Raw genomic sequence first — 14079 nt, 5'->3', positions numbered from 1 at the left:
CACCCGTCTGCGGCGTGCCCTGTCCATATAGTCGAGAGTGCATTTGGTTGTGGCGAGTAAGGCAAAACCCTTTCCTGTCCCAGGTGTCTCACCTCCATGTAAGGCAGCTGTGTCAGGGTGACCCGCGACTAAGCCTGCTCTATAGGTTTCCATTTTGGTGGTGAGATGCTTTCATACCAAGTATATGCTTGGGCCACCTGTGCAGCCGGATTATAACGAAAATACATCCGGGATCCCCACACCTCCCAATCTCGCTGGTTTCAGTAGTACCCTTTTAGATATCCTGGATCTTTTATCCCCCAAATAAAGCCTAAGATCTTCCCCTGTAGCAGGCGGAGATCTGAGCCCGGAACCCTCATTGCTTACGCCAAGCTCACGTAGAGCAATCAAATAATAATTATTATTATTATTATATTCATTTTAACTGCCGCCATGCGGCCAAACCAGGAAATCTCCAGTTTCCCCCATCTCTCTAAGTCTCCAGAGAACTCCTCCAGCAGTGGAGGGAAGTTGCGTCTATATACCTCTGAGAGCTTGCTTGGGATGTGGACCTCCAGGTACGGGACCGATTCCTAGGACCACTGGATGGGGGCGAGTGTCCTGTCCCCGGGCCACAGGGAGAAGTCCAGACCATGTGATTGGTCGTAGTTCACCCAGAATCCTGACCAAACTCATCCAGTTCCCCCAGCACTGCTACCAGGGATGCAGCTGTATTGCTCAAGATAAGCAGGACATCGTCCGCATAGAGGAATATCTTAAAGTCTGTGGTCCCCACCTTAACCCCCTTTATCGACTCCGCCGCTCGGATACGACTGGCGAGAGGCTCCACGCAAAGCGCAAAGATTAACCAGGAGAGCGGGCAGCCCTGCCTTGTGCCCCTGGTGATAATTAAATTGGCCGATGCGCCCCCATTCACTCACAGGTGTATGGACTGGTTCTGATAAATTTAGCCATGTCCCATTTGGTGAAATTTGTCCCGAACCCAAAACCTTCTAGGACCCTCCTCAGATAACCCCAATCTACTCTGTCGAAGGCCTTATAGGCGTTCAGGGTGATTATCCCCAGGTCTAGATCCGATTGCACACCCAACTCCAACAGCCCCATGCTCTGCCTCACATTGTCCTTTGCGCTTCGCCCTGAGATAAATCCTGTTGATCCCCATCTTCCCGACCCGGCAGAACCCCCATCAGTCAGCGAGCCAATATTTAGGAAAATGGAGTCCACATTGGTGTGCGTAATGGGCCTACATGAGTCGCACAAGGTCGGGTCCTTCCCTGGCTTAGGCAGGAGGACCGTTGCCAAGGCGCCCATAGATGGCGTGACCCTCCCAGAAGACGGGAAGGAATTAAACAACCCCACCCGGGTGGGAACCAGAAAACTGCTGAACTTTTTATAAAATGGGGCTGGAAACCCATCAAGGTCTGGAGCCTTGTTCTTCATTGATTTTATGGGCCACTCCACTTCACCGCTGTTATCAGCGCTTCAATGTCTCCCAGATCCTCCTGCTTCAATTTAGGTAGGTGCTTGCTCCCCATGTACCGGGCCTGAGCCCCCTTGAAAACTTCTGAGAAGTACGCCTCCAAATTTTCCCGCTTGGTGGCCTCATCCCGCTGTAGCTTCCCTTCCCTGTCCCGTAGGGCCTGAATTGAATTCCGAGACTGAAGCTTGCATCATTTGGGTATTAGCAACCGATTAGCCCGATTCCCCTTTCCATAGTAGTACTGCTTGTTTTTCATTATTGTGTGGGCCGTTCTAGATGTGATTCCTCCTGTTTCGCGCCACCCTGAACGCTTGCATTGCCCTATGCGAACCCGACTTCTTGTGTTCCTGTTCCGCTAGGCCTACCTTTCTCCAACCTCTCCCTTGCTGGCCTCCTTCCTCAAGTATATGCTGTGGTCCTACTAATGAGTTCTCCCCATCCCCACCACTGCCTACATTGCATCCCATGCCGTGTCCAGCGGAGGGCCGACCCTTCATTTTCCTTAAAATAGTTAACCATTACCTCCCTTATCTCCCCAGTCAGAATGGGATTCCTAAGCACCAGATCATATAATTTCCATGGGTGCCTGGGTCTTGTAGGTCTATCTGTGACAGCCAATGTTACCAATACAAGTGCGTTGTAGGACAGCGTGCATGTGCCTTTGGTTGCCCCCCCCCCCGGGTGCAGGGGTACAATTGGGTGCCAGTATTAAATCTAGTCTAGAGTATCCTCCGTGAACGTGTAAGTAGAAGGAGAAAACCCTGTTATCCCCATGAGCCAGCCTCCATACGTCCACCAGTCCCAATTCCCGGAAAAAAAGGCAGAATGTTGTGGAGTGCTTGAAGTCTAATTTGGTGGGTGGAAGTGTTTGGTCTATCATAGGATTTAGGACAAGATTAAAGTCTCTTCCCAGCAAAATCTGCCCTTACACGAATGTTAATACTTGGGAATTAGATAGTCCAATAAGCTGTCCTGACCCATATTTGGGGCATACAGGAATACCGGGCTGAATGCGCGTCCCAGAGTAAACCCTTGACACAGAGATATCTCCCCTGTGGGTGTCTGAGGACCTTCATTTTCGTGGTTGGGATCTGCCCGCTTATGAAGATAGCCACCCCCCTCTTTTTCTCACCCTCTGAAGCATAGTACTGGTTTGGAAATTCCCTGCCCTTCATCCGCCCTTCATCCTGGGCCAACAAATGCATATGCTGCAGGAATACGATAGATAATGACATCTCTCAATTTGCCCAGGATTGACCTTCTCTAATTTGTAGAGTTCAGACCATATACATTCCACGTCCCCAGAGTTATGGTGTCCTCACTCCCGTTTAGCTCAATTACCTTGGCCCCATGGAACTCTGGCTTTCAGATGCCTTCCCCCACCCCCATGTTTATGCCTCCACCTTCACCTCCCCTCTGTGCTGTCGTCTGTCTCGCGAAGAACTTTTCAGCCCTCTATGAACCCCACACTCCCCCCTCACCCCCCACGAAGAACTTTTCAGCCCTCTATGAACCCCACACTCCCCCCACGAAGAACTTTTCAGCCCTCTATGAACCCCACACTCCCCCCCCCCCCCCTCGCCCCCCACCATCCCCAAAACATATGATGAGGGCCCGACTTGGAGGGCATAAGAGGACTACATCCTCTTTAACTACCCCTCCCAGCTCCATCCCACTGGCCCAGCCTACCGCTGCTTGCCCCACATTGGGGTCCTCCCCGCGATCAGCCCTATTCATTATGGACCCACTGGGAACCCTCAAGCCCTAAAATGAACCGCCATGGCCTTGGCCCCTCAGGCCTTCATATTTGGACCCCTCAAGCACCTCCCTCGACCCACCTTGCGCCATTTCTGCCGGGACCCCGGTTCCAGCCCACCTTCAGGTTGCCCCCGCTCCCCCTGACCCTTCCGCCCCCACCCGGGTTTTCCATATTCACCAAACCCTCAGCCTTTGCCATGGAGCGCACCAACCAGCGTCTCCCCTGGTAGGTGAAATGTAGGGCAGTGTGGAACCCCCACCGATATGGTATTACTTTCATTCGCAACCATTTTGACAGTGGATGTAGTGCTTTAAGTTTCATTAGGGTTGCATCTGCCAAATCCTGGTACAGGGAAAGCTTCATGTTGCGGAAGGTGATGTTAGGCGTGGATCTGACCGCTGTCATTATGCGCTCCTTGAGTTGATAGAAATGGGCATGGGTCAGAACGTCCGCAGGTCAGTCCTGTGTTGGAGCTATACGAGATCTAGTGTGGTGCGTTTTGTCCAACTCCATGGCTTGATCCCCTGGGGCTCCAAGGATGGAACTGAACAGATCCTCCACAAAGGCTGGCAAATCCTCGTCCCGTACCGTGGTAGAGATACCCCGGATACAAATGTTGTTCCTACGGGAACGATTCTCTCCTTCCTCCAGCTTCTCTTCCATGACGTCGCATTGTGCCTCACATTCTACTACCACATATGTTTGCTCGCAGAGTGTGTCCTCTACTTCCGACACCCTGTATTCCGCTTCTGCGACCCTAGTGTTCAGGGCCAACATTTTGTGGGATAGTTCCTCTGTGCTTTTATGTATCTCCTTGCGGATTTCGGCTAACAAGTCCTGAAGATCCGTCTTCATAGACATCTGCGTGAACATGGCAGGCAAGGGGTCTGCATTGTGGACCTGTGCTGTAACCACCTCTGTGCGTCTGCTTCTGTCCCCTGCTGTAACATGGTTGAGATGTCCCCTTGTTTTCCACTCTTCAGGGTTTTGGCCATTGCCAAACGCATGCAGGGCCGAGGGCCACGAACGCTGGGCATCCGCCTGGACAGTATCGCACCACTGGCACTGCTGTTCTCTCTCAACACTGGTGTGCACCACACCCCTCTGTACTGGCTCTTCGTGATACCCCTTGTTTGTGGCGGCTAGCACAACCGCGTTGAGTCCGGTGCCTCAGCCTCTCGGACAGCCGTGGGTCAATTGTACGATACCAATAGGTAGCTAAGCTGTGTCGGATATTGGCTCACTCCACCAGATGCCTCGCTTGCTTCCTCCAGGCTATAGGCTGGTATGGGTCAATTTTATGCTGGTATTGGGCCACCAGGCTATGCCCCATGGCTGGGGGAGTTAGCATAGTGAAATTGTTGAATCCGGTGCCTCAGCCTCTTGGTCAGCTGTGGTTCACTGTTATAGTGCCATTAGGTAGCTAAGCCATGTGGGTTATTATTCTCCGCCTTACAGATGCCTTCCTTACTTTCTCCAGGCTTGAAGCTGCTGTGGATCAGCTTTTGACTGCATTGGGCAGCTGGGCCATGCAGGATACTGCTCACGCTCTTCCATATGCTTCATTAGCTGCTTCTTGAAACACTTCTGCTAGGCGAGGGATCCTCCGTCCTCCCTCTCGCCTGCCTCCTGCTCATGGGCTTCCTTAAGGGCGTCCACCCGCTGATCCGCTCCCTCTGCCGGCCCGGGCCAGGCCAACAAGGACCAGCCCACGGCTCACTGAGACGCTGCGGTGAGAGTGGGTGGGTGGCCTCACACTGCCTTCCATGCCGCTCTGTCGGCGAGGCGCCCCCCTGTCACACACCCCCAGCAGCTCCTCTCACCTTCTCCATTTGCCATTCGGTTCTCTCTCCTCTCCCTCAGCCACCGTCTATCCGGATCCTCTCTGCGCCACCCTCAGTGTGTCAGGCGGCTCCCTGCCAACACAGCAGAGCGGCAGAGCACGCCCTCCAACTGGGCACTACGTTAGCCTGGTGTCCAGCAGGCTGCCTCCACCCAGCACCTCTCGCTCCCACAGATGCTCAGAGAGTCTCCACCTCGCCAGCAGCGGCTCCAGCCCGGCATGCCAGCCGGAGCCGCTTACACCCCCGACCCGTTCCTCACTGCAGCGTCCTGTGCGTGGCTGCCATTTTTGGCCCTCCTCACGATTCCTGCGCAGCAGCACCCAGCAGACAAACGCTGGCACCCTCAGTCCTCGCAGACCTCTCGAAATGTAGCAGCTGTCGGGCTGAGAGGCATTCCATCGTTTCCGCGATCGGTGCCCCAGAAGAGGTGATTATCTTCCTCCTCTGCCCCCTCGACGCCAGAGACTCTTAGGTGGCCATCTTACCAATGGTGCGCCAAGCCACGCCCCCCAACTCCTATGGTTTTAAATGATATTCGCCACGCTATTCTCTTTAGATTTCCTTCATACAATGTTGCTGCTTGCATCCTTGGTTCTAACATAGGTGAGTTTGGTATCAGTCTCTCCGACTCGCTGGCTATGCTGTCTTTACTGGCGCTGCTTTGTTGTAGGAGCCAAGGACAGTACCACGGCGGCAGCTGCTCCTCTCTGCCTTGGTGATCGACACGGGAGGGCCTCGGGTACCTCTGACACACAATGCAAGTTAGTTCAGCTTTAGTTCCCAGTCTTAGGTTTCTTACTTTACAAAGTTTGCGAAAGTAACGGTTTGAAAAGGTCACGGACACTTCCCTCCTTGCAACCGTCTCTGGTCTTGCCGCTGTTTCCTTGTGTGCTTTGCTCGAAGTGCTTTCATGTGCCGCCTTTTATCCGTGTGGGGGGGCGGGGGCGGGAGTGTGATGGAAGGCAGGTGTGTGTAATCAGTAATTGCCTGACTTTGCCTGACCATTGTATTGGGAGAATATCAGGTATACAGCTCTGGTGTTCGTCTGTTTTTGCTCACGGTTCGCTGTCCGTGAGAAAGTGTTAATGTCGGGAAGAGGTGGGTGGGGGCCGGGGGTTGGGGGGGGGGGGGGTTTGGTTCCTAGTTATCCTACCTGGTAGGATGGGGGAAAGGGTATTACAGGAAAGGGGATACCACATCTCCCCTTTCAGTGTCCCACTTACACTCCCTGTAGACCCCTCATCCAGGTGATCCTGCCACACTGGTCCACCTCCAGGAACTGGATCCAAAAGCGATGGCCGTGTCCTCGCCACCTGGATGACAGAGCCCTGGGCTCTAGCGGGTGAGAAACCTTCAGTTTTCTCACACCGCCCATCTTGCTGCTGTGGCCCCCATGGCCAAGAAGGTTATTCAGCAGAGCCCTGGTTATTGGGCTCACTATTACTATCACCGACAATTTGATACACGACCCCTGTTGGGTTGAAACACGTGATGGCACAGGTGGCTAATAAAAGCACTTCTAAATTAACTACTACGCAAGACTCTGCTCTTTTTTAAGATACAAGCCTGTGTTCATAAGGTTCCAGCACTTGGTTTGAGTTTAGTTCCTCCGCCTAACCTTAATGTTAAGTGTCTATAATCCACTCCCCATTCCTTAATATAAAGTGAAGCTATCATTTTCCATAGTTTCTCTATCCATTCTCACTTTCCACTGGTAGATCTTCCCTCGACAAACCATATATAAAGATCACTTCTCGCCCACATTTGCATCTGTCAACGTTTCGGAGTGTATTCTTGTTCCTGAACTCTCCACCACCCCTTCCATAGTATTGCCCATTTCATAAATCCTTTCCCTGGTAGACCTCTTGATGTAAAAACATATTTCTTCCATTTATCGAAAGGGATGGTCACTAGCTGGGTGGGCCTGGTACACCAAGGAGAACCTTGGACAACAATTTAGCAATGGGAGCCTGCATCCCGAGCGCCTCCTGTACCTCTCTACATTCATAATATTGCGTGATTATCTCCCCCATGAAACCACACAGTACTCCATGCTAGTGTTTAAATAATTCACATCAGCATTCCTGTTTCACTAGCAGTGATAATGCCTGCATACCTCATGCAACATGTTAGCCACCCTAAAGAAGTTGGTTTGTAATAGTTTTTATATTTTCAGTTTGATTTTTTTATATTCTCTCTGCCAGCTGTGTATGGTGGTGACAAAAGGATTAAAATGCAGAGAACTGACAGGTGCTTAGATAATGCTGCTTCTAACAAGCTACAATGTTTATTTCCAAATGTATTTCTGCTATCTTTTAATTAAATGCTTCTGGTAGCCAAGCCTTTCCATAAGTTAAAGGAATGGGGAATGTGGTGAACATTTATTTTGGGAGAAATTACTTTTGTACGATACCATCATTACAATCAATTGGCCACTCCGATGTAAAACTCCTAAACTGCTTTTCTGCACTTTTCGGATGGCAAGATTCCCTATGTAAGCAGTTCTGTGATGAATCCTATGGAGTCCTCACTGATCCCCAGCCTAAAGTCTCTTTCCGTGTGGCCATGGAAAGGCAGCCACTGCCTGATCCTGGGGTTGGATCACATGGTAGGAGATGGCTGTCAGGGAGAGGTGGTGACTCCCACAGGAGAGACACTGTATTCGTCCCTTTCCAGTGAAGAAGCCCTAATTCCAGAGTCGCTGGCCTGTTGCCATTATTCCGAATCCTTCAATGGTAAAACCCTGAAAACCCACTTGTGTTAAACTTTCCGAACGGAACTCTGTTTACTCTTAAGAAGTACATAACACCTTTAAAACACATTTAACATCCAATGTTTATAAAAGTTACAAATGTTTCCGACCATGTAACTTACAAGAGTTTAAACATCTTTGGGACACCAAGTTCCAGAAAGTCTCAAGTAATGAGAAGAAGAGGAGGAGCAAGGAGTCAATGTGGAATGGAAGTGATGCAAAGTACGTGCAGTCTAGTTCACAATCAGCTGTGCGGGACATTTACATTTGGAAATCACCTGCAAGGTAGGGGAGATAGAGAGGAGAGCTGCAGAGAGTGTAGAGGGGGAAGTGAACCCAGAGACCGAGGCGAGTCATGCAGGAAGAAGATGCTCACAGGCATCTGCCTTGAGGCATTGCGTACCGGAGGAGAGGAACTCCTGGGAAGTTGTAGCACGTGCCCTGGGTGCACCGCTAGAAGCGAGAAGTAATTTGCTGCAGGACTGGAAAAGACTTGGTCTTGTGGAGTTGCAGTGGTTTCATCGGCAAAGGAGTGAAAAGCCGACGCTGGAAACGAGAGAGACTCTGCCTAGGTGGGGAAGGCTGCCCGACGAGAACGGTTTGACGCTGTTGCATGTTACACCAATGAGTCAACGCAGAGGTGTGGGTAGGGCGGGGGGACGTGCAAGTTAAAGAATGCTTGGAGTCATTTTGAATACCGACCAAGTAGAATTGAGGGACAAGGGCTACAAGGGTACAATTGTCCCTACATGAGATGTCAGTTTTGGGACACGTGGAACAAGCATATCCAAAGCCGAAAGAGACTAAGAAGGAAGTTGACAGACAGAACTTGAACAAACCCCCATATGTGGCTTATAAATAAGGGGGACATTGGAACAAGTGATACTGTCCTGCTGTGAGTCAATAAGGTATCAACAATTAAGAAGTGCAACTGTATTATGCTTTAAAGGTAAGTGAACATTTTAGCAAAGACCTTTTTGGAAAGAGTTACCTGACAGGAGAGTACACCAGGGGATCTGTGTAAACCAAAAGGTCAATTCCTGGCAGGGGAGTATACCAGGATGTCTGGAGATTCAGTTGAGAAATTCCTGGCAATAGAGTATACCAGGGAGTCAGAACTTTGGACATTTTTGTGAAAAACACTTTTTTCATTTGAAGCCGTTTTTGAAGTTAAAAAGACATTAGTTTTGCCATCCTGAGATAAGCGTTTTATAGAAGAGACATTTGCTTCATCAATCTGAGGATGGCATTTTGTGAAAGAGACATTTTCATTGACTTTAATAGAACATTGTTGGAACAAATAACTTTCAACAGTTTTCCTGAAGTAGTTCAGGGGAAGGGAATCCACCCCTGAACAGAAGGAGTGTTTTGTTGGAAGTAAACTTTTGACTTTGGGCACATTTCTGTTTATTTGGAAACCAAGACATTTACCTTGTACCTTTTTGATTCTGAATGTTAGTACGATGCCGGATATCGTTTGGACACAAGGTCAGCTTGTTTTAGTTAAACAGGCAGGGACACACTTGCTAGTATAGGGACAGATATGCCTTTATCCCCACCCCTTATTATTTTTTTTTAAATTGCTAATGTTGAGAACATTACAACTTTGTGTCTGCCTCTCATTTCTGGCCCCTCACAGTTCCTTGTAAAACATGTGAAGTCTTCCAAAAAAGTTTCCTTTTTGCCAAAGTTAATTAAAACAAGAACAAATGTGGTTAGAGCACGGAAGTTGGCCTGCTGGAGAAGCAAATCATTCTCTCCTCCCCTTGACGAGGACTGCCAGCAGTAAGAAAAATTGTATCAAAGGTGGGCACACACTCTAGTATGGGCAGCACACCCATGTTGGCAAATAATATTGAAGTTCTTTCTCCATTTGGGTGACTGCCCTGTAGCTAAAATTGATCCATGAAAGTGGCTTTTTCAGGGCTCATTCAACCCATTATTGTGACCTAAATCATATTTGTTTATCTTTTCACATGGCTGAAAATGATGCCTTCAAAGCTTTAGGGCTGGAAACCCCAAGTCCACTTTTGAATCAGACCCATGATACACATTATTCAGAATAAGGAAGTTTTTGGATTTGTTCAAGAATCAAAATGTTTCTCAAGTGTACTCTCATGCATTGCTTTAGACTGTTCTCACGCTTTATAAACTGAATACTTGGTGTTGATAAGTGTTCCAATTATAATTATTTTTGTTTACATCCAGGTAATATTTGTACTTCTCAGTATACCATTGGCCAAAAAGAAGGGCTTAGAGCGTGCTTGAAGCAAAGGTAAGTTGTATTAAATATGTCTATAATGAGGCAGTGCTTGGAGATTGTTTTTTTTGTGTGATATTGTAGCTGATTTTAATAATTATTTCTTTCCTTCGTCATATGTCAGCTACTTGTACAAACTAGTCTCTGCCTCCTTTGTACGTAGGGAATGTTCTCCCTGATATGGGGAGGTACTTGGGTGCTTTATCAAAGCACATGGCAAGCTTTGTCAGAAGTGTTGTTGCCTAACGCCAGCACTTATCCGCCAGTAACCGTCTTCCCAGCTTCCCCTCAATCCCTCCTCTCTAAGGCCCTGATCATGCACAGCTTGCTTTGTGGGTTCCTGACATTTGTGATTGTTTTTTCTTTACTAATTGTCTTATGTTTCCATCTACTTAGTGGTGATGCATCAACAGTTCCCCTCATGCTTTTCAGCTTTTCTTTTTGCTCTGATCGTTTTACTGGTGCAGCCAGGGATTTAAGAGTGTTTATTGTATTGCACGCATTGCTGTTATTGACTCCTGCAAACATTTCTTCTGATATATGGGTCCTGATCAACTCGTAAGCAAGTGTAAATCTTGTTGCTTCTCCTTAGCCGGGATTTTGAAGACCTGGCTTCTGCGGCTTGTTCCTGAGTGTTACCCTTACCATTGTAAGAAACTCATGGTGGCAACAGTAAAGACAGACAAAAGTAATCACAGTTCAAGGGTGTTTATTAAAATGTATAATGGGTAAGAATAACGCCTAATCTAATTCTAAGATGGGAACAAGCTACGACCATCAAATAATAAAGCAGTCCTAGTGGTGTCTTGTCAAATACAAAGGGCCTATACTAAAAAACGTATTGCCAATCCTTACAACTAAGTTACAAAATAGTGTGGGACAGTGATCTCAAGAAAAGAAAGAAGTGTTCACCAAATGATAAGTCAGAATGGTATGGCTCGGTCTCCCTTCCCCACGTTTTTAGCACGGGACAAGGCAGGAGCTTTGAACACAGCACACTCATGGGCCTCGCCAGCACAAGGTTACAGTTCCTTTTGACGATGCCGGAACCTTCCGGCGCCAAGTCTTTTTTCCTGCAAAAGTCTCTTGCCTTAGAAGGCCGGCTGTACCAAAACAATAAACATACAAAAGTTCCTTTGGCAATCTTTTCACATTGGGCGACTGCTCTTTGCCTCTTGGATCCCCCTCTGCTGGGTTTTGATCCTACTTACAACATTAGCCTCCCTCAATCGGGTTCACAACAACCTTTCAGTTAAAACGTATCACTCAACAGTTTCAATGTCCTTTTCACCAACTATCTATTGTGGCCATCCCTCAGCTGGGTTCACATTTGTCGTTGCAATGTTCATGCTATATATCTATATTTACCCCCAATTTGCAGGCATCCCTCTGTCGGGTTCACATTTGGCAGATTTACAGTTCAATCCGTTTTCTCCCATGTGTCAAACTTTTGAGTGTATAAAGGGTTTTGCGCGACCCTCGTAGGACAACTTTGACACGTTGCACTAGCCTCTCCTAAAGCCTCTTGGTCTTCGTAGTTTCAACAAAAACACACAACCCCAAAAAGGCTTCAGTCAGAGTCCTTCGAATGAGCGCCCTGCGACGCCTGACCTTTCTGCTTCTGAAACTTTTACTAGGGTTCCTTTAAAGTTCAATTACACAAGGTCACAAGGTCTTTGATCAACAAGGTTGCTGCCTGCAACCTTGGGCCCAGCACAGTTCAGTTTCACTATCTGTCTTCTCTGACTCACCGGCTGTGCTGAACTGTTGGCGTCTCTTGTCTCAGGAGTCAAAGACGGCACCACAGTGGCAATCGCTTCTCCCCGCTTTGAGTATCCGTGCGGAAGGGCCCTGTGTGCCACTGAGACCTGTCACCCCACACGTCAGCTGGACTTTCCGGTCTTATGATTTCCCTTTCGGAGGCTTTGCGGGTCTGAGCTGAAAAGGGCAAGGGCGATTTCCTCCTTGTTATCCCTCCAGATCTCTCCACCTTTCCCCTCAATTTGAATTGCCGGTCTGGAATTGCTGCTTCCTCGTGCGTTCGAAGTGTGCTTTCGGGCTCCACCTTTTATCCCTGTGGGAAAGGTAAAGGGCCGTCAAGTGTGTGTAGTTTTTATCAATTGCCTGACTCTCCCTGACCCTTGTGTTGAGACATGTCAGGTCAACGGCTCGGTTGTTAGTCTGTTGTCTGTCACGGTGTAGGAAAGTGTTCGTGTTAGAAAAGGGGGGGTTGGGGTAGAACTTTTGAATATCCTACAGGTTAGCATGGGGAAAAGGTGTTATAAGGAAGGGGGGGTACCATGCCTCACCCGTCGGTGTCCCACTTCCACTCGCTGGTGGAACCCTCATCCAGGTGATCCTCCTGCACTGGTCCACCCCCAGGAACTGGATCCAATAGCGATGGCTGTGTCCTGGGCACCTGGATGACCGATCTCCGTGAACTAGCGGGTGAGACACCTTCAGGTTTCTCACACCATCTAACACAGGATGCAGTCCTGAGATCCATTCAGTGTCTACCATTCTTATGTCCTGAAGGACCCATGTTGCCTAACGGGTCAAGTCTTGAGTGCATAAAGAACTCTTCGTCTTACCCTTGGTTCCAGGAACACAGGCAAATCTTGATCTGGGTACCCTTCCTTCACTTGGCAGTGTGCATACACATTGTTTCTCCTAAACCATGTCCTGGGGACTGGCAGCAAGTGAGCATGAAAGAGTTCCTGATGGGTCCTCTTGGCGCTGAAAAGCACAAGTTTAATTGCAGCACAATTGGTCCTGCATTCCTGAAATTCACTACAGTGTGCCCCAAGTCATTCACGCATCCCACAGTACAGAGTTGTCGGGAAGTCCCACTCAGAGGTTGACCATCTTAGAAGATCTTGGAACAGTCAGTCATGCTATTTATGAAATCATAGGAGATGTTGACTTCTGAGGGACTTGCCTCAATAAACCAAGCAGATGCCACATTTTGCAGTTTTCCCCCAAAACGCTGGACACCATCCTTTTTTGAATCCCATGCTGTGTTGGCAGGTGCACTATTGATTTAAACCTTTTGGAGTCCTAGATTTGCCATAGGTATCCATAAGGAGCTTCTGCTCTCCCTTCTTCAAATTGGTAGGGAATCGCCTTTGATACTGCAGGCATACCCTGAACATAATCTCTTTGAAAATGTGTACTAACTCTTAAGAGGTTTCATTGAGTTTCTGCATGCTAAATCTAGTTGTGTTCTGGCCCGATACCTAGATGTAAGACGTCCTCCTCTGCCACTCCCTGTTCTATTTTTAATTTCCAAATTAAGTTCTCTGATAAAGCGAAACAGCTTAGTGCCACCTTTTTACCGCTTTATAACTTTAATATCTTCTTGGAAAACATAGATATTTGTAAATATTTTGAGAACTACCATCCCCAGGCTTTGAAAATGAGATTGAATGAGCGGAGGCTAAAAGCAGCTCCTGGGTGCCGTGTAGGCAGGAGCTACCGCAGGGCAACCAGGAGCTACCAGAGATGCTCTTTAAGTTTTTGTCCATTTTGTCTGAACCATTGTGCTTAAATGTGTGTTAGATATGTTGTTCTTTTTTGATTAACATTCTCAAATACTCGGAAGGCACCAGTTGGCCCTAGGAGCAAAAACTACCTCCTGGTAGCTGGTTTCAAGCTAATCAGGCTCTATTATGCTAGAAGCAGGAGCTAAATAGCTCCCAACTCCCCTCACTTTCAAACCCTGATTCCCAAATGTCCAATGGCCCTGCTTTGATTTCACTTTCCAAGGTTCTGAGAGGGACAAGGACGATTTGTATCAGAGGTTGTGCTGTAGTTGGCGCTACTGAGCTTATTTCTGCTTGGGGTATTCAAGCTGCTGGATGCAGGTTTTCTTATTTGCATTGAGCGGATTGCCTAACATGGCTTCTTTGAAACCGGCTGTGTTGCTGAACTCAGTTGCTGTTGTCTGTCGTCAGAACCTGCTCCAGTTTCAGTGCCCTTGCAGCC

At 48.4% G+C, this 14079-nt stretch overlaps 1 protein-coding gene across 2 annotated transcripts in view; it reads left to right on the top strand.

Annotated features, from left to right (window-relative positions):
* KIAA0586 (KIAA0586 ortholog) overlaps positions 1-14079 on the top strand; it is a 2241463-nt gene that overhangs the window by 231039 nt on the left and 1996345 nt on the right. For both annotated transcript variants that reach the window (XM_069637413.1, XM_069637412.1), the window contains exon 4: positions 10044-10110. In XM_069637413.1, the coding sequence (XP_069493514.1) occupies positions 10044-10110 (67 nt within the window). The remainder of the gene's footprint in view (positions 1-10043; positions 10111-14079) is intronic.

This window comes from Ambystoma mexicanum, chromosome 14 (assembly GCF_040938575.1).
Source record: "Ambystoma mexicanum isolate Mex_15411 chromosome 14, UKY_AmexF1_1, whole genome shotgun sequence".
Classification (NCBI taxonomy): Eukaryota; Metazoa; Chordata; class Amphibia; order Caudata; family Ambystomatidae; genus Ambystoma; species Ambystoma mexicanum.
Note: the sequence above shows the minus strand (reverse complement) of the source record. Positions and strands in the feature narration are given on the sequence as shown.